This window comes from Argopecten irradians, chromosome 2 (genome assembly GCF_041381155.1).
Source record: "Argopecten irradians isolate NY chromosome 2, Ai_NY, whole genome shotgun sequence".
NCBI classification, from domain to species: Eukaryota; Metazoa; Mollusca; class Bivalvia; order Pectinida; family Pectinidae; genus Argopecten; species Argopecten irradians.
Genome location: NC_091135.1, coordinates 36,552,861 through 36,572,739, shown reverse-complemented (window position 1 = coordinate 36,572,739; position 19,879 = coordinate 36,552,861). Strand labels below are relative to the sequence as shown.

The 19,879-nt window shown below is 36.7% G+C and overlaps 1 protein-coding gene across 1 annotated transcript in view; it reads left to right on the top strand.

Moving 5' to 3' along the window:
• LOC138315344 (SNF-related serine/threonine-protein kinase-like) overlaps positions 1–19,879 on the top strand; it is a gene marked incomplete in the record, with an annotated part of 256,648 nt that overhangs the window by 232,420 nt on the left and 4,349 nt on the right. Inside the window, 3 exon segments of the mRNA XM_069256300.1 lie at positions 5,869–6,075; positions 6,573–6,749; positions 14,606–15,088. Coding sequence (XP_069112401.1) covers positions 5,869–6,075; positions 6,573–6,749; positions 14,606–15,088 — 867 coding nt within the window.

The window sequence follows — 19,879 nt, the reverse complement described above, 5'->3', positions numbered from 1 at the left end:
CAGGAGATTCTACCCAGAAGTGTCCTTAAGTGTTCTTATACAGAGAACATACAGGGATATTTGTAGATTTAAACCTTTCCTTCATTTCAACTTCTTTGGTAATATATATGTGAAGCAAGGAAATGCTGAAATGACTTAATATATAATTGATAATATTCATTTGAATCTTTCTGTCATTTGACATTCCAATCTTTCTGTCATTTGACATTCCAATCTTTCTCTCATTTGACACTCCAATCTTTCTGTCATTTGACATTCCAATATTTCTGTTATTTGACATCCCAATCTTTCTGTCATTTGAAAATTAAACATTTGGTAGTCTAAATCCGTCTCCAAATATTCAGATATGAAAATAAATATATTTTTAATTTTTTTTAACTTCATTGTTTCTGTCTCTGACGTACTATACCAATTACATAGAGCTTATTATTACACAAAATTATCTTCATGAGTCAACTTTGAAAGTGGATATTAAAATATTTGTGAAAAGAGTATTACATTACATTTCATTAATGACAAAGATTGATCATCAACGCTTAAGAAATATAATGACAGGAAACAGGAGCTGTTCTATACCTGGTAATGAACCAAAGATGCTTGAGGAAAAGTGTAAAACAGCTGCCTAAAGGACAAAGGATAACCAACAGTAGGAGATCCATTGTTTATGGCTAGATGGTGAAATGTCACCACTATAAGCCTTTGTTATTATTGTGTAAACAGAGAAAGGTCAAAGATAATGTCAATCTGGCTAGAACTGTAGATAAGAATATATGGTTCAAGAACCCCAGGTATCCATACCAGTATAAGGATCAGACCATATAGATGGACTCTAAAGATCCAATTTGTAGCCTTTTACAATCGAGCAATCAAAATCAAATAATTTTTTTCTAAACTTATCTGACAATTAATAAATTTTAATTGTTGTTCTTTTCATAAGAGATGGCAATGATTTCATGTTTTTTGTAAAATACACTGCTGACTCTAATATATATGTATACATATATTAAAATTAAAGAGGCAGATCGCCTTCAAAATTTGATAATTTTCTTTGTCCACACCGTTGGAATTACTTTCTTGTCCTATATTAAAATAACTTATTCTTAATGAATCTTAACAGATATTATCAAATCTACCAGTAGTTTTATGTAAAGATGCTCCACCGCTTACACAATTAAACACAAATTATTGTTACATTGATAAATGTCGTTTATGCCCTGTCAGCAATGGAGCATCTTTACACAGTAAAGCTTTTTATATTCTGGTGTGAAGAAGTAAATTGAATTGTTTGTGTTGATATGATCTTTAGATAATAAGATTTTTAGCCAGAAAAGCTCAACCTTTTGAGCTCTGGTGACAGATCTGAACTATCACTTGAGCTCTGGTGACAGATCTGAACTATCACAAAGAAAGACTGGAAAAATATATCAATATGTTTCAGTTCTTTGAATTACAATTTCCTATCTATTTCAAAGTTATAAATAAAATGAGTACCACGGAAATTAGATTTCCTTGAGAATGGGAGGCTTGGATATATCAAATAAATTTAGACCACAAACTGTAGTTATTGGAAAAAGATCAAAAATGAACCTATTCTGTGATGTCTTCAATTGACTAACAATGTAAAGAAATGCTGGTATAGCAATTAATGGTAAATCAATATATGGAATACAAACAGATTTTCCATTTGGTTACAAACTTATCCTTTGACCAGGGCATAACAAGATGATATTGTGGAGCAGCTCTACCATTTCTCCAACTTCCTTATTTACTTGATGGGCCGCTGCCATTTTTTTCTGTAGCTTTTCCAAACATTGTAAAAAGTATAATGTTTTTCTAAGATGATATCTGTATGGCATGATCAAATAATAATCAACAGAAGCGGTCTATCACACCTATCCATGTCTATATATAACTGTGGTGCAGTGGTAGAAGGCACAGGTATGTTTGGCTAGGCAATTGGGTGCCGTAGATGGTGAGTTCGAGGCCCGGACAGGGCACGAGTCAATACATTGTCATACTTTGTTAAATTGTGTTTCTTTGATATTTTATAACTAATAATCAACAGAAGCGGTTTATCACACCTATCCATGTCTATATATAACTATATTTAAATACACTGCCAATATCATTCACATGTGTTAACTCCACTCATGTTCAATAATGCTTTGAATAATGTTTCAGGTTCAGGTAAAACCTAACCAAAAACTGTAATCATAATACTTCACAATACTTCTGTACATTTCAAGGAGTTAAACATAAATACAAAAGGTTTTCTTTTTCATTACTCTTTAAAATTTCATGATTCTTTTAGTTCATTATACTTACTCATTGCATTCCTTGGAAAGTTGAGGTGGAATTTGGTATTTACAGTCAAAGATCATGGTAAGTGTCTCACTATCACTGGCCTCATGGAAAGGAGGATTGCCACATACGAGCATGTACAACAGGACACCCAGGCTCCATACATCTGCAGTAACAAAATGTTTATACATTAACTTGTGTTGTTATGAAATAGAGGCTTATAATTATCAGAATACAAGCCAATGCTAATATTAAATAACAGCAAGAAGGAGATACTACACAAACATACCACAGTCTCCCAAAATACAAACACTCACCACAGACACTAACATTACAAACAACAAACCAACCAACAATATGACAGATTTGTAACACAGAAGTACATACTATATACTAAACAAACTGGGCTTCGATACAATTTTGAAAAGAGTTAAACATGTATTTTCTTTCTAATTTCTGGAGATATAAGGTATAAGGTCATTCTTCAACATTTTATATTTGTGTATCATATGTACATATGAAACACCTTCCTTCATAACAGGAACTATACTTCAACAAAACAAATTGCTTGATTAGCCTGATTCACCACACATTGGACTTGGTTTTCAGTCTAAATTGATATCCAATAATTAGAACTATAAGTTCAAGAAGACCACATTTATGGTGGTTGGGAAAGCCAGAAAGAACAGAGAGAAAAGCCATCATACTCAATGATAAACACCTCCCAAACATCCAAAGTTTACCTGTAGACACATTTGAACTCTTCTGATTCAAAGGTTGGAACAGTTCATTATGAATTTTTAGGGGTGAATATACATGTGCTGCTATTGTTATCTATGTTGATGCAATGAAATCTTATAATCCTCTTGACTTATAAAATAAGTATTAATCGATGACAATGATTTTATTCTCATAAGCATACAAATAGTGAACTACAACATGTGCAGTTGTATTGAAAATGTAAATAAAACTTGTACGACCCAATAGACGTCCCCCCCCCCCCCCCTCCTTATTGAGACCGCAATTTCACTGACCTGAAGTTATTTGAAGACTGAAAATATGAAAACTTTGAGAACAAGTTTCTTTATTTGGTTTCCTTTCACAAATTGGTTTATGGCTTATTTTGTGCAACAATTTTATGAAAGGCTAATAAAAATTTGGTTTTGTTAAGCACCCGCTTATATTATTTCAATTTTTATGCACCCTTGGTATTTATTAGGCCAAATATAGTACATGTATACATGATCCAGTGTGAAACAATACAGTGTAAGCCATGTACAATAATATAGGCACTGACATGTTTATACTACTGAACTGAATTAAGTCTGTAAGAGTAATCAAGTATTTATTCTGTCATAATAGTATATAGATATGATTTTTTCATTTTAATTAAATTCCAGCTGCAGTGTGTTCTTTAAGATATATTATTCTGGCTTTATTAACTGGCAGTTGAATCAATGAAATGTAGGTCAGACAAATTAAACAAGCATCCCCTTATTACTTATAAGGTAACGGTATATATAGATTCTGATCATCAGAATGTACTGTGTAGCACATATTCTGTAATTAATGTACTATACAAGTCTGCAATACTGATTAAACATGCTGATATAGATCATTTGTTTGATACATGACCTAGACACATGTTGAACATAGACCAATTAGAATAAGGAAACTGATGTCACATGTCAACAGTATCAGGTTCTAGGTTAAACAGTCAGGTCAGGTGTATTTTTAATGTATCATGTCAATTATTAAATCATACATACCTCCACATCCTTATTACAGTATAGGGACAGCTATATCATACCTATAACTCCACATCCTCATACTACAGTACAGGGACAGCATAAATTATACATAACTCCACATCCTTAGTACAGTATAGAGACAGCATAAATCATACCACTATAAGGACAACATAAATCATATATAACTCCACATCCTTAGTACAGTATAGGGACAGCATAAATCATACATAACTCCACATCTTCACACTACACTATAAGGACAGCATAAATCATACATTACTCCACATCCTTAGTACAGTATAGAGACAACATAAATCATATATAACTCCACATCCTTAGTACAGTATAGGGACAGCATAAATCATACCTATAACTCCACATCCTCACACTACACTATAAGGACAGCATAAATCATACATAACTCCACATCCTTAGTACAGTATAGAGACAGCATAAATCATACATAATTCCACATCCTTACTACAGTATAGGGACAGCATTAATCATACATAACTCCACATCCTTAGTACAGTATAGGGACAGCATAAATCATACATAACTCCACATCCTCACACTACACTATAAGGACAGCATAAATCATACATTACTCCACATCCTTAGTACAGTATAGAGACAGCATAAATCATACATAATTCCACATCCTTACTACAGTATAGGGACAGCATAAATCATACATAATTCCACATCCTTACTACAGTATAGGGACAGCATAAATCATACATAACTCCACATCCTCACACTACACTATAAGGACAGCATAAATCATACATTACTCCACATCCTTAGTACAGTATAGAGACAGCATAAATCATACATAACTCCACATCCTTGGTACAGTATAGGGACAGCATAAATCATACATAACTCCACATCCTCACACTACAGTACAAGGACAGCGTAAACATACATAACTCCTAATCGTCACATTACAGTATAGCGACAGCATAAATCATACATAACTCCAAATTCTCACTACAGTATAGGGACATTTTAAATCATTCATTACTCCACATCCACATACTTCAGTATAGGACAGCATAAATCATACATAATTCCACATCCGCATACTTCAGTATAGGGACAGCATAAATCATACATAACTCCACATCCTCACACTACAGTATAGGGACAGCATAAATCATATGGTCCCAACAAAGTGTTATTTTTTTGGGTTGATCCGAAATCCAATATGGCCGTCACAGCCGCTATCTTTAAAACACATTTGAACTTCTTCTCATATTCTACCATTGGAATTTTGCTGAAACTTGCCTGAATTGATCATGATATGGTCCAGACAAAGTACTGTTACATCTCTGTTTGATGCTAAATCAAAGATGGACACCATGATACCATATCTAATTAATTTCCCATACAACTATTGCGAAGGTAGTCAGATGACTGTTAAGGCCCTAGCTTGGGCCTCGTGTTTTTTCGTAGAGATGGGGTTGGTGGTATCTTTGTCTTTTAGATGTATACTAAGTTACTCTAAAGGCATAGATAATAATAAATACATGGTATAGTAATACTAAGTAAATGGTATAGATAATACTAAGTAAATCTCATGGTATAGATAATACTAAGTAAATCTCATGGTAAATAGATAATAATACTAAGTAAATCTCAATGGTATAGATAAATACTATTAAGTAAATCTCATGGCATAGATAAATACTAAGTTTAATTTTATAGATAAATACAAAGTAAATCTCATAGCTAGTTAATCAGTAGAAAACAATAGTATAATTAAGTGTACTGGCCTCGGTCATTATTCATTTATCACACTTTTTTGTTTTAGTCTCATCACTAAGATGTTGCAGAAGGACCCGGCTGATCGTATGTCGCTGGACGACATAGTTAACCATCCTTGGCTTAAATCTGACGATTCCCCTTCATTGCGGATGATGCCACTTATCTCTCGTGAACACCTATGTGAGGAAGATCACAACTACCTCGTCAACAAAATGGTAGAGGGCAACATTGCCACCAAGGAGGAAATTTTACAGTAGGTCATAGGTCAAAGGTCCTGGAAAACCAGGATTATATGTATTTTGTTATACAATCAAACATTGAATTTCTCTGGTATGTGAATAAGTTTGTGCCTTGGAATAACCTTACAAAAGCGCATGTGAAAGTTGTATTTGGTGCAGAAATAAAATAGACAATTAAAATGCATGTTAAAGTATTAATAGTACCCGTGATCTGTGATGGCCGAATGTTTGAGGTGTTCAAACATATTTCCATATGCCCTCCACCAAGGTCGAGAGTTTGAATCCCATGTGAGGCAGTTGCCACGTACTGACTGCTGGTCGGTGATTTTTCTCCGGTAACTCCTCTTTTTTCCTACTACCCTAGCTACTAAAATTAAAATAAAATAACCTGCACCCTAACAGTAAATTTAATCTACATATTAATTTTTCTTCAGAAGGTTTAAAAAGTAAGAAATTTCATTATGTATGGTATTTATATTCTTTTTAACACAATAACCTGGTTATATTTTAGATCATTAGAAAAAGACATGTATGACCACATAGCTGCCACGTTTTACCTACTTGCCGAGCGCAAATTGAAGCGACAACACCACGAGCAGCATAACACCACGGTAATCAGGAAGAACTCGGCACCAGCTTCTCACAGTCACAACAGGCCCTACCTCGAGCCACTCGCCCTCTCCCCTCGGTAGGTAGCGCCCCCTGGTGGTGGCAACACTGCCACCATTCCAGGGGTCAGTAAAGTGTTAGCTTGATGTCATATCTTTATGCTTACTGTACGTGAATGTTATCAATAGCTATGATGGAAGTGTACTGTTTCATTTTAGGAATGCTTTGGTTTTTGTGTTTATATGGAATTTCTTTTTACTTTCAAAAAATGTTCCCTTACCTTTGAAGATAAAGCTTATGTTTAGATGGAGTTTAACTGTGGGAGTATGTATAAGTCATGCCTGAGGACCATAAAGCTACAGGGACTAGAAAGTGGGCGGGGAAATCAGTAATCTTGCAGGAGGATATAGCTAAATCTTTCAAGAATGAATAAGAAGATATTTATATGCTTTTGGTAATTATAAGTAACATTTTAAAATAGTGCTGTGATGGAAATCAGTCTAATCAAACAATTAGTGCAAAAGACAAACACGGTGGCATAAACAAATATCCTTGATTCCTCTCAGTTCACTGATGTTCATGTTCACAGGTTTCATATATTGTTTTCTCTCTGGCACTTTTATGCCGAAAGTAATTTAATAAACTTTTTTGTGTGTGTTTGAATAACACAGTTATGAGTGTATGGTAGGAGTACGACATTTTAAAGTATTTGTTTAAATAAATAATGCTAGATGGTTAATTTGTATAGTCAAAAAGGGAGGTTACTATTAATAAAAAAATAAAATGTTTAACATAGAATTTTTATTGCAGTATGAGCAAAAGAGCTGTAATTTTAAGACATATTCATAAAGTTAAGTATGAAAATGTTAGGAATAAGAACATTATTTTAATGTGGTTGTGGCTACCTGATGATTTCAGAATCCAACAACTGGAGGAACACTTAGCTACTGGTAAAGAGCCATTCATGTACGTCTTGCTTTTCTCATGAAATCATGTCCATATTTTCAGATGACATGTAGTCGGGCTATAAGGAACATCCCCTGCATAGCTTTTTACCCCCGATCCTTCTCCAAGCTGAATCGCATACCTTCTATTTGCTGTGTTCTTAAGCACCACAAACTATGGGTGATGGAATTTGAAGTTTTTTGAGTGAATATCTTGTTTTGTTTGTTAAGGCAACTTTTGGAAGCATTATTCTTTTAATGAATTTTGAGCTTGCTGAATTAATTTGTTATTTAATGAATATTTCATTAATGAATATTTCATATCTTTTGACTGGTATTTATCCTGATTTTGGAATTCAATTTAAGTCCTTGTATATTGTCTACATAAAAAGCTGCAAATTTTTTCAGTCATATGATATTTGGTTGCAATATTAACTGGCTTATGCTAGAAGTTCTAGTATATCGCCAATCCTATCTGTATCATGTACCAAACTGCATACAGATTTAATAGATATTCTGACTTTGGAATTAAATTAAAATCCTTAAATACTTTTATCGTAAAAATCCCAAAGTATTTTCAGTCATATGATAAATTTAGATGCAATATTAATTGGTTATAATGCTAGAAGTTTAAGACTATCACAAGCCTATCATTGTCATGTGCCAAACATCTTATAGCCAGTAACACAGTTATTGGTTCATTATAGGAGTGCTTCTCCCATCTCTTACACATAGTACTAGCACGAATACTGATGATAGGAAAACACATGGATCGGTTGGCGTCATTTCATGATCTAAGAAACTCAGCATTCATGGCTAATTTAGCCTCCAAACCTTACCTCTTTCATAGAAATATCTACACAGAAAGTTTAATATTCCTTAAGTAATTGAAATAAACAGAAAGTGGGCAGGGAAAGGAATGGAAGTACAACAACTTGTAAAATAACGTTTGATGAATATTGGTTCAGGTAGTTGGTTTACAGGTAAGTATTAGAGATATCCTAAAATTTGAAAGTGATAACTTAAATACTAGAAAGTGAAAGTGATAACTTAAATACTAGAGAGTGCAAATTGTATGAGGTAATTTTTAGATCACATATTAAAGGAAAAAAAGTGTTTTGTTAGGCATGTGTAGCATATTCCCACTTTGAAGTGTTAAGTTTTATTTCTGTCAACACATGTATCATATATTTGACTTGTTAGCTCACCTGGTCTGAAGGGCCGTAGCTGCAATATTGTAGCTCAAAAGACTTTTTGACAGAAAAAGGTGTCGTCTTTAGAGCTACAATTGGTGCCTATTACTGCTAATTGAGCAAAGTTATGATAATGCAAACCATTATAAAACGTTTGTTTGCATTTTTATCGTACTTATTTGATATTGCTTACCTACTAGGCAATAAAACTGAACCACATAAAATATCAAATTCTCATCGAGGCATTATTTTTTTTACATAATACATATGAAGGTCTTTCTGAAGGGAATTTCTACGGCAAGTCCACAAATTGTGAATTTGACGTCTTGTGAGCGGTACGGTAGATATTATAAAATGGTAGTTATGTTTGTTTTGGACAAAAATAATATGCAAATGCATGTATACACATACAATAATTGGAAACATACAAAAAAGTATAGAAAACTATGCCCGAGTGATTTTCGAAGGAAGTGCTCCACTACCACACATAGGGACCAATTCGTACCCGGCCAAAAGATATAGTAGGCTGGGTACGTATATTCGTTCTAGAAGGGCCGGTGAGCTTATGTCATGGCGCGGCGTCCGGCGTCCGTCCGTCAACATTTAATTTAAATCGCTACTAGTCATAGAGTTTCGCATGGATTGTGACCAAATTTGGCCACAAACATCCTTGGGTGAAAGGGAATAGAACTTGTATAAATTTTGGCTCTGACCCCCCGGGGGCAGCAGGGGCGGGGCCCAATAGGGGAAATAGAGGTAAATCCTATAAATCGCTACTTGTCCTAGAGTTCTGTATGGATTGTAACCAAATTTGGCCACAAACATCCTTGGGGGAAGGGAAACAGAAGTTGTATAAATTTTGGCTCTGATCCCCCAGGGGTAGGAGGGGTGGGGCCCAATAGGGGAAATAGAGGTAAATCCTATAAATCGCTACTTGTCCTAGAGTTCTGTATGGATTGTAACCAAATTTGGCCACAAACATCCTTGGGGGAAGGGAAACAGAAGTTGTATAAATTTTGGCTCTGACCCCCCAGGGGCAGGAGGGGCGGGGCCCAATAGGGGAAATAGAGGTAAATCCTATAAATCGCTACTTGTCCTAGAGTTCTGCATGGATTGTAACCAAATTTGGCCACAAACATCCTTGGGGGAAGGGGAACAGAACTTGTATAAATTTTGGCTCTGATCCCCCGGGGGCAGGAGGGGCGGGGCCCAATAGGGGAAATGAAGGTAAATCCTATAAATCGCTACTTGTCCTAGAGTTCTGCATGGATTGTAACCAAATTTGGCCACAAACATCCTTGGGGGAAGGGGAACAGAACTTGTATAAATTTTGGCTCTGATCCCCCAGGGGCAGGAGGGGCGGGGCCCAATAGGGGAAATAGAGGTAAATCCTATAAATCGCTACTTGTCCTAGAGTTCTGCATGGATTGTACACAAGTTTTTACGGTATCCTTGGGGAAAGGGGAAGTGAACTGTTATAAATTTTGGCTCTGATCCCCCGGGGGCAGGAGGGGCGGGGCCCAATAGGGAAATAAGAGGTAAATATTCAAATTCCTTCAGAAAAGAAACAATAAACCTGTATTCAGTACATGACTTGGCATTACAAACCAGGTGAGCGATACAGGTCCTATGGGCCTCTTGTTAATTGATTGGTATCTGAAAGGTTAACTTAACAATTCTGTTCCTATCGTTAGATTTACTGTGGAGCACTCATTATCAAGTCATGCACTCAAAACATTGCAAGGCTAGTTAATGATGGGACAAACATTCATAAAAACACTAGTTTCAAATGTGGTCACATTTGATAGGCTACCATTTTAGTGTGTGAAATGTCCTATATATCTTCATGTTTTTTCGTCTTTGGAAATTATTGTTATAGAAAAAAATACACTTTAGAATACTATGTGTCTTTAAATTTAAGTTAAATGTCTGATTCAGTAAGTTCATTTGTGTTATCTCCTAAATTCCTGCCTGCCTAGTATATGTACAGAGCATTACAGGTGTTACAGTACATTTAATAAGTAATATTTACAGTTTGCACTGACATGGACTCAATAACCATGCTTTCTAGTATCATCATTATCAGTGTATAATGTTAGCACAACATGAGCGGCGCTTCTATTATTACCTGAATAGTCGATGGCGTAGCAACGTGGGATCATGACACCACTTTTGGCGGGAATATATGAATGACTTAATTCCAATCAGCTGTTCAATCAAATTCGTTGACTATGACGGGAGAAAAAATATGTGTATTTTAATAAAAAAAATATGCAACTGCCACGGGAATTAATATCCATTTACTTGAAAAACTGTAAATATAAGGAATAGATGTTTATTTTGTTGAGGTCATGAGGGTATAATGATAATGGAGCCGGTGTTTCGCCGGGGTTACACAATTTACACCTGCTCCATTATCATTATATATATACCCTCATAACCTCAAAAAAATAAATATCTATTCCTTAAATCACTTTTCAATAACAAGACATTCTTTGCCCTTGTATATGTACAGAACATTGCAGGTGTTACAGTATATGTAATAAGTAATCACTTTTTCAAAAACCAGACATTTTTCGCCCCTTGTGCTTCTGGGAGTCAACCAGTCACTAATATGGCTTTAATTTGTGTTTCTGTTTTTCATTGACTATTTTTTTACTGAAACTGTTGACTGACATATCTTCAAATCGCCTTTCGTCCGTGGTCCGTCGTCCGTCCGTCCTTCCGTCCGTCCGTCCTTCCGTCCGTCCGTTAACATTTCTTGTTACCGCTATTTCTCTAAAAGTACTGAAGGGATCTTTCTCAAATTTCATATGTAGGTTCCCCTAGGACCCTAGTTGTGCATATTGTATTTTGGGACTGATCGGTCAACAAGATGGCCGCCAGGCAGCCATCTTGGATTTTGATAGTTAAAGTTTGTTACCGCTATTTCTCAGAAAGTACTGAAGGGATCTTTCTCAAATTTCATATGTAGGTTCCCCTAGGACCCTAGTTGTGCATATTGCATTTTGGGACTGATCGGTCAACAAGATGGCCGACCAGCCGCCATCTTGGATTTTGATAGTTAAAGTTTGTTACGGCTAATTCTCAGAAAGTACTGAAGGGATCTTTCTCAAATTTCATATGTAGGTTCCCCTAGGACCCTAGTAGTGCATATTGCATTTTGGGACTGATCGGTCAACAAGATGGCCGCCATGTAGCCATCTTGGATTTTGATAGTTAAAGTTTGTTACCGCTATTTCTCAGAAAGCACTGAAGGGATCTTTCTCAAATTTCATATGTAGGTTCCCCTAGGACCCTAGTTGTGCATATTGTATTTTGGGACTGATCGGTCAACAAGATGGCCGCCAGGCAGCCATCTTGGATTTTGATAGTTAAAGTTTGTTACCGCTAATTCTCAGAAAGTACTGAAGGGATCTTTCTCAAATTTCATATGTAGTTCCCCTAGGACCCCAGTTGTGCATATTGCATTTTTGGACTGATCGGTCAACAAGATGGCCGACCGGTGGCCATCTTGGATTTTGATAGTTAAAGTTTGTTACCGCTATTTCTCAGAAAGTATTGAAGGGATTGTTCTCAAATTTCATATGTAGGTTCCTCTAGGACCCTAGTTCTGCATATTACATTTTGGGACTGATCGGTCAACAAGATGGCCGACCAGCAGCCATCTTGGATTTTGATAGTTAAAGTTTGTTACGGCTATTTCTCAGAAAGTATTGAAGGGATTGTTCTCAAATTTCATATGTAGGTTCCCCTAGGACCCTAGTAGTGCATATTGCATTTTGGGACTGATCGGTCAACAAGATGGCCGACCCGTAGCCATCTTGGATTTTGATAGTTAAAGTTTGTTACCGCTAATTCTCAGAAAGTACTGAAGGGATCTTTCTCAAATTTCATATGTAGATTCCCCTAGGACCCCAGTTGTGCATATTGCATTTTTGGACTGATCGGTCAACAAGATGGCCGACCGGTGGCCATCTTGGATTTTGATAGTTAAAGTTTGTTACCGCTATTTCTCAGAAAGTATTGAAGGGATTGTTCTCAAATTTCATATGTAGGTTCCTCTAGGACCCTAGTTCTGCATATTACATTTTGGGACTGATCGGTCAACAAGATGGCCGACCAGCAGCCATCTTGGATTTTGATAGTTAAAGTTTGTTACGGCTATTTCTCAGAAAGTATTGAAGGGATTGTTCTCAAATTTCATATGTAGGTTCCCCTAGGACCCTAGTAGTGCATATTGCATTTTGGGACTGATCAGTCAACAAGATGGCCGCCAGGTAGCCATCTTGGATTTTGATAGTTAAAGTTTGTTACCGCTATTTCTCAGAAAGCACTGAAGGGATCTTTCTCAAATTTCATATGTAGGTTTCCCTAGGACCCCAGTTGTGCATATTGCATTTTGGGACTGATCAGTCAACAAGATGGCCGCCAGGTAGCCATCTTGGATTTTGATAGTTAAAGTTTGTTACCGCTATTTCTCAGAAAGCACTGAAGGGATCTTTCTCAAATTTCATATGTAGGTTCCCCTTGGACCCCAGTTGTGCATATTGCATTTTGGGACTGATCGGTCAACAAGATGGCCGACCGGTAGCCATCTTGGATTTTGATAGTTAAAGTTTGTTACCGCTAATTCTCAGAAAGTACTGAAGGGATCTTTCTCAAATTTCATATGTAGGTTCCCCTAGGACCCCAGTTGTGCATATTGCATTTTGGGACTGATCGGTCAACAAGATGGCCGACCGGTGGCCATCTTGGATTTTGATAGTTAAAGTTTGTTACCGCTATTTCTCAGAAAGTATTGAAGGGATTGTTCTCAAATTTCATATGTAGGTTCCTCTAGGACCCTAGTTCTGCATATTACATTTTGGGACTGATCGGTCAACAAGAGCCGACCAGCAGCCATCTTGGATTTTGATAGTTAAAGTTTGTTACGGCTATTTCTCAGAAAGTATTGAAGGGATTGTTCTCAAATTTCATATGTAGGTTCCCCTAGGACCCTAGTAGTGCATATTGCATTTTGGGACTGATCAGTCAACAAGATGGCCGCCAGGTAGCCATCTTGGATTTTGATAGTTAAAGTTTGTTACCGCTATTTCTCAGAAAGCACTGAAGGGATCTTTCTCAAATTTCATATGTAGGTTTCCCTAGGACCCCAGTTGTGCATATTGCATTTTGGGACTGATCAGTCAACAAGATGGCCGCCAGGTAGCCATCTTGGATTTTGATAGTTAAAGTTTGTTACCGCTATTTCTCAGAAAGCACTGAAGGGATCTTTCTCAAATTTCATATGTAGGTTCCCCTAGGACCCCAGTTGTGCATATTGCATTTTGGGACTGATCGGTCAACAAAATGGCCGACCGGTAGCCATCTTGGATTTTGATAGTTAAAGTTTGTTACCGCTATTTCTCAGAAAGTATTGAAGGGATTGTTCTCAAATATCATATGTAGGTTCCTCTAGGACCCTAGTTCTGCCTATTGCATTTTGCGACCACCATCTTGGATTTTGATAGTTTAAAGTTTGAAAAGCAGAAAAAAGAAGTGTAAGTTTGAAAAGCAGAGAAAAGATCCCTCTTTCATTTGTCAGACATAGATCAATTTTTGGTGGGCGCCAAGATCCCTCTGTTTTTCATTGACTATTTTTTTACTGAAACTGTTGACTGACATATCTTGAATGAGAATGATTCTGTTGATTAAGATATTGTGTCTGACAGTTTTAATGTCAAAACCTGTCATTATCATATATCTTATGCTTATAGTTTGCGCTCGCTTCTATTTTGCTCTTTCTGTTTCTGAAGATTGCAGCTTGAAGCCAAAAAAACCAAGACTACTCCATTAGGTGCCTTTCTGAGCCCTACATTGGAGATCCCTGCGAGTCCCCCTATTGTTAGTGCAGACCCCCGTGCCAACTACTTCGTAAAGAGTCTCACTACAAGTATGACTTTGGATAGGAAGAGTGGCCACTTCAAAAACAAACTGAAACAGTCAGACCAGCTGGGACTTGTGCCATCAGACCGATCCTGTAGTGTCAGTCCAAAGGTCGGCTTACGCAAGTACATGCCTTCTCTGGGTACCATCACTGATAGCTGCCATACCAACAACAACGCAGAGCAGATAGACAAGAAACCAGACATCCCACCAACACCCAAGAAGTTTGTCCCAATATCCAAGATCCAAATACTCAAGTCCTTCTTTGAGAGGAAGGTGTCATCCAAAGGGAAGGGTGGAGGTCTAGACAAGATGCGGGATCTGCATAACCGGATTTGGAAGCATCACAAGAAGTAATTATGGCATGATCTCCTGCCTGCGGTTCATGCAGTTGTGACAATAGTGGCGTCGTTAGTCCATTTCTCACACAGCAAGTTGAATCCTCAACTAACGGCACGTTCTGCATCTCACATCATTTGCCCCCTAACCCTAAACCCTATGATGGTTGTAGTTTAGTGACCAAATACGTATCTAATACTCGTAGTTGTGTACAGGGATGGTTTATCAGTGTACCCTTAAAGGCATATATGTAGAAATATGACAGTGAATCAGAGCATGACAATTTGTTTTTGACAACATGTGCATGTATTGTCATTTACATGTGTCTAGAATTTTAAAATTTGATATTAAATATTTCAATATAAATTTGTTACTTTAATGAAATATTCTGAACTGAAGGTGTCCTACTGATGCTCTTTAAATTTGTGTTTATCATATCCTGGGAAACTGTTGTCGGAGTTGTCATGGATTGTGGTGGTCGATAGGATTTCTCCAATATCACATTGCATGTACTTCTATCTCTCCTGGCATCACTCTCTGAATTGTTCCTTGTCTGGGTCCTGTTCTGCATGTTTAACCATTAATGACAATGAAGGTTGATCATCATGTATAGGTAGTACCTGTTACTTCTAATTCTCTGCAGCATGCATGTGTGCCAATACTGATACACATACAACAGAAAAACTCTGGACAAATCTTCATATGATTCAGTTTGAATCAATTTCCTTATATTTATGCCATGCTAGCCATTATGTCCTGTTATAAACCCGTTTTCAGGTTAAAGTCCTGGCAAGTCTTTTTTGATGATTTTGTCATGATTCATTAACATAATTTCAAAATCATATGTTCAACATTCAACTGGATATTACAGATGCATTTTAGTTAAGGTCTATCACAGTGTCTGTGTTTTATGTAGAGCGTATGAAACAGTTTGTGTTTTATCAGAACAGGAGTTGGTTCCAATCAGCATTATCTACTTATCTAAACATATCTTTTTAATTATAAGATTTAATAAGATATTTTATGGACGCAGGCAAGTAACATGCCTCTATGTCCATATCTCATACAATGAAATACAATGAAATAATCTCCATGATGTACAATTAGTAATTAAGTGATATCAATTATTAAATGAAGTTAGTTAATTGGCACATCCGTGTTCCATTTTATAGCTCCCCAAGTGGTTGTATTTAAGTTCCAAATTAGCCCAGTGCTTGTCTAGACTTATATATCAATCAATATATATTGATTAGATTTTATTAGCCCATCATCATCAGATGGTGGGCTATTCAAATCGCCCTGCGTCCGTGGTCCGTCTTCCGTCGTCCGTCGTCCATCGTCCGTCGTCCGTCCGTAAACAATGCTTGTTATCACTATTTCTTAAAAACTGCTGCAGGGATTTTGTTCAAACTTCACATGGAGGGTCCCCTTGGTCCATATTTGTGCCATACAGATTTTGAGGCTGATCGGAAAAACAAGATGGCCGCCAGGCAGCCATCTTTGATTTTGGCAGTTGAAGTTTGTTATCGATATTTCTTGAGAACTACTGAAGGGATTTTGTTCAAACTTCACATGGAGGTTACCCTTGGTCCCTAGTTGTGCCATACAGATTTTGAGGCTGATCGGAAAAACAAGATGGCCGCCAGGCAGCCATCTTTGATTTTGGCAGTTGAAGTTTGTTATCGATATTTCTTGAGAACTACTGAAGGGATTTTGTTCAAACTTCACATGGAGGGTACCCTTGGTCCCTAGTTGTGCCATACAGATTTTGAGGCTGATCGGAAAAACAAGATGGCCGCCAGGCAGCCATCTTTGATTTTGGCAGTTGAAGTTTGTTATCGATATTTCTTGAGAACTACTGAAGGGATTTTGTTCAAACTTCACATGGAGGTTACCCTTGGTCCCTAGTTGTGCCATACAGATTTTGAGGCTGATCGGAAAAACAAGATGGCCGCCAGGCAGCCATCTTTGATTTTGGCAGTTGAAGTTTGTTATCAATATTTCTTGAGAACTACTGAAGGGATTTTGTTCAAACTTCACATGGAGGGTACCCTTGGTCCTTTGTTGTGCCATACAGATTTTACGGCTGAGCGGAAAAACAAGAGCCATCTTTGATTTTGGCAGTTGAAGTTTGTTATCGATATTTCTTGAGAACAACTGAAGGAATTTTGTTCAAACTTCACATGGAGGTTACCCTTGGTCCCTTGTTGTGCCATTCAGATTTTGAGGCTGATCGGAAAAACAAGATGGCCGCCAGGCAGCCATCTTGGATTTTGATAGTTAAGGTTTGATATCCCTATTTCTCAAAAAGTGCAGAAGGGATCTTTCTCAAATTTAATATGTAGGTTCCCCTAGGGCCCTTGTTGTGCATATTGCATTTTTGGACCAATCGGTGAACAAGATGGCCACCAGGCCGCCATCTTGGATTTTGATAGTTAAAGTTTGTTGAGGCTATTTCTCAGATAGTACTGAAGGGATCTGTCTCAAATTTCATATGTAGGTTCCCCTAGGGACCTAGTTGTGCATATTGCATTTTGGGACCGATCGGTGAACAAGATGGCCGCCAGGCAGCCATCTTGGATTTTGTTATTCAAAGTTTGTTATCGCTATTTCTCAGAAAGTACTGAAGGGATCTGTCTCAAAATTCATATGTAGGTTCCCCTAGGGCCCTAGTTGTGCATATTGTGATTTGGGACCGATCGGTCAACAAGATTGCTGCCAGGCAGCCATCTTGGATTTTTATATTCAAAGTTTGTTATCGCTATTTCTCAGAAAGTATTGAATGGATCTTTCTCAAATTTCACATGTAGGTTCCCCTAGGGCCCTAGTTGTGCATATTGTGATTTGGGACCGATTGATCAACAAGATGGCCGCCAAGGAGTCATCTTGGATTTTGATAGTTGAAGTTTGTTACCGCTATTTCTCAAAAGGTACTGAAGCGATCTGTCTCAAATTTTATATGTAGTATGTTTGAAAAAGTTTAAAAAGTAGAGAAAAGATCCATCTTTCCTTTGTCAGATATAGATCATTCTTTGGTGGGCGCCAAGATCCCTCTGGGATCTCTTGTTAGATTAACCAAAGTTTCTGAACTTGTGATCCTATCAACGTGTATACTGAGATTCATGGCTTGTCTCTCTGTAAACAATAAGATAAGATTCTTTTGAACATTATTGTAATATCAGTCGTTGGTCTTACTGTAACATAGTCTATATGCCTAACCCTATGAAACATGTTTCTTTCATTTAAAATTTTTTTTTGTGATTTGTCTATACTATACACTTACCATGCATTGCCATGGAGTTAAACCTTTATTGTCTATGATACTTTATAGTGCTACTTACAATGTAATGTTCCTTTTCACAAGGGTCAAACAGCGTGGTGTAGTGACCCAAACTACCTGTATCTGTGCCTGTTCACAGCTAGAAGGGGAACCATGTCTTTGGTAAATCCACTTTCTAACCTCCTACCACAGCTTGGTTTTGTGGTGTTCAATTTTGTATGTTTCTTTTTTATATATATTGTCTATAACCAAGATGTTTGAATCTTTATACACACGATGCATGCTTAGTTACTAATCTGACAATTTTCAGTCTTTGGCACGGATCTCAATCTCTTCTGCATGTCCTGTTATGGGTTTGTCTTTTCTGTACGATGGTTATGATTTCTCTTTGGATTGAATTGTTGGTGCATATGCCTTTGGAAAGTAATGTCTGTGGTTACAGTTTCAATGAGAACACTACTTTATCTTGTTTTGAGAGAAGAGATTATTTTCGGTAACTTTATAACTTGTATCTTGTTTTGAGAGAAGAGATTATTTTCAGTAACTTGTATCGCTTCATCAAAGGGCATTAAAAATGCAACTACATGGTTTAGTTTTGGTAAAAGTATTATAAGTAGTTAGCGTCATTTAAGGGGATCGCAAGTTTTGAAGGTGCGGAAAAGCCAGAGTACTCAGAGAAAAACCTAAAACCTATGGTCAGTAGATAGCAATGTCCCACATTGGTTTAGACCTTGCATCCAAGAGATGAAGGATCTATAGTAAAATGTTAAACACTTTTGATTACTTGACCATCAATGCTTTCTACATAAGATCAAGTTCTATTTTTGTAAAATTCAGAAACTCATAATGTTACCATAGTGAAAAGTTAAAAAGAGATGATGAATATCCTTTTCCATGGTAGAAATCTTAAAATGCTCATTTTTTAAATGGATTTTATCAACTGTATTGAGTCATACCATGCTCGTGTCTTGACAGTTTATGAATTAATAAAAGAATTTGTTTTGCTATATTTCCTTAGACAGTTACGGTTTCAAAATGGGTACCTAATATTAATAGTTATGGACAAATTTTTTTTAGACTGAAGAGGTAATTCACTTCATGCAATATGTCTTTTACCCTCTGATTTGAAATTATTTAAAATATCCTTTTATGTCTGATTATTTCGTTATGAATTACTAAGAAAGAAAACAAAAAGTCACATATTTATTCCTTACATATATGCAGTCCTATCCTCCCAAACCCAAAACACCCACCTGACAAAAAATATTCAATACACGCACCGTTTTATAAGTTAATAATGTAAATAATATGATCTATAACCTATCTGGATATAAATACACTTTATCTAGGACCTGTCGGTCGGTGATCATGCCTTGTACCTGCGTATAGTGCGCACCCCAACTTTTCACTTGATAATTCATGAAAAAAAGTGTGCACTATACGCGCAAAAATACGGTATACAGAAGCAGAATGCATGTCTTCATTAGATGTTAATTAAGTTATAGGCCGGCTGGATAACATCAAG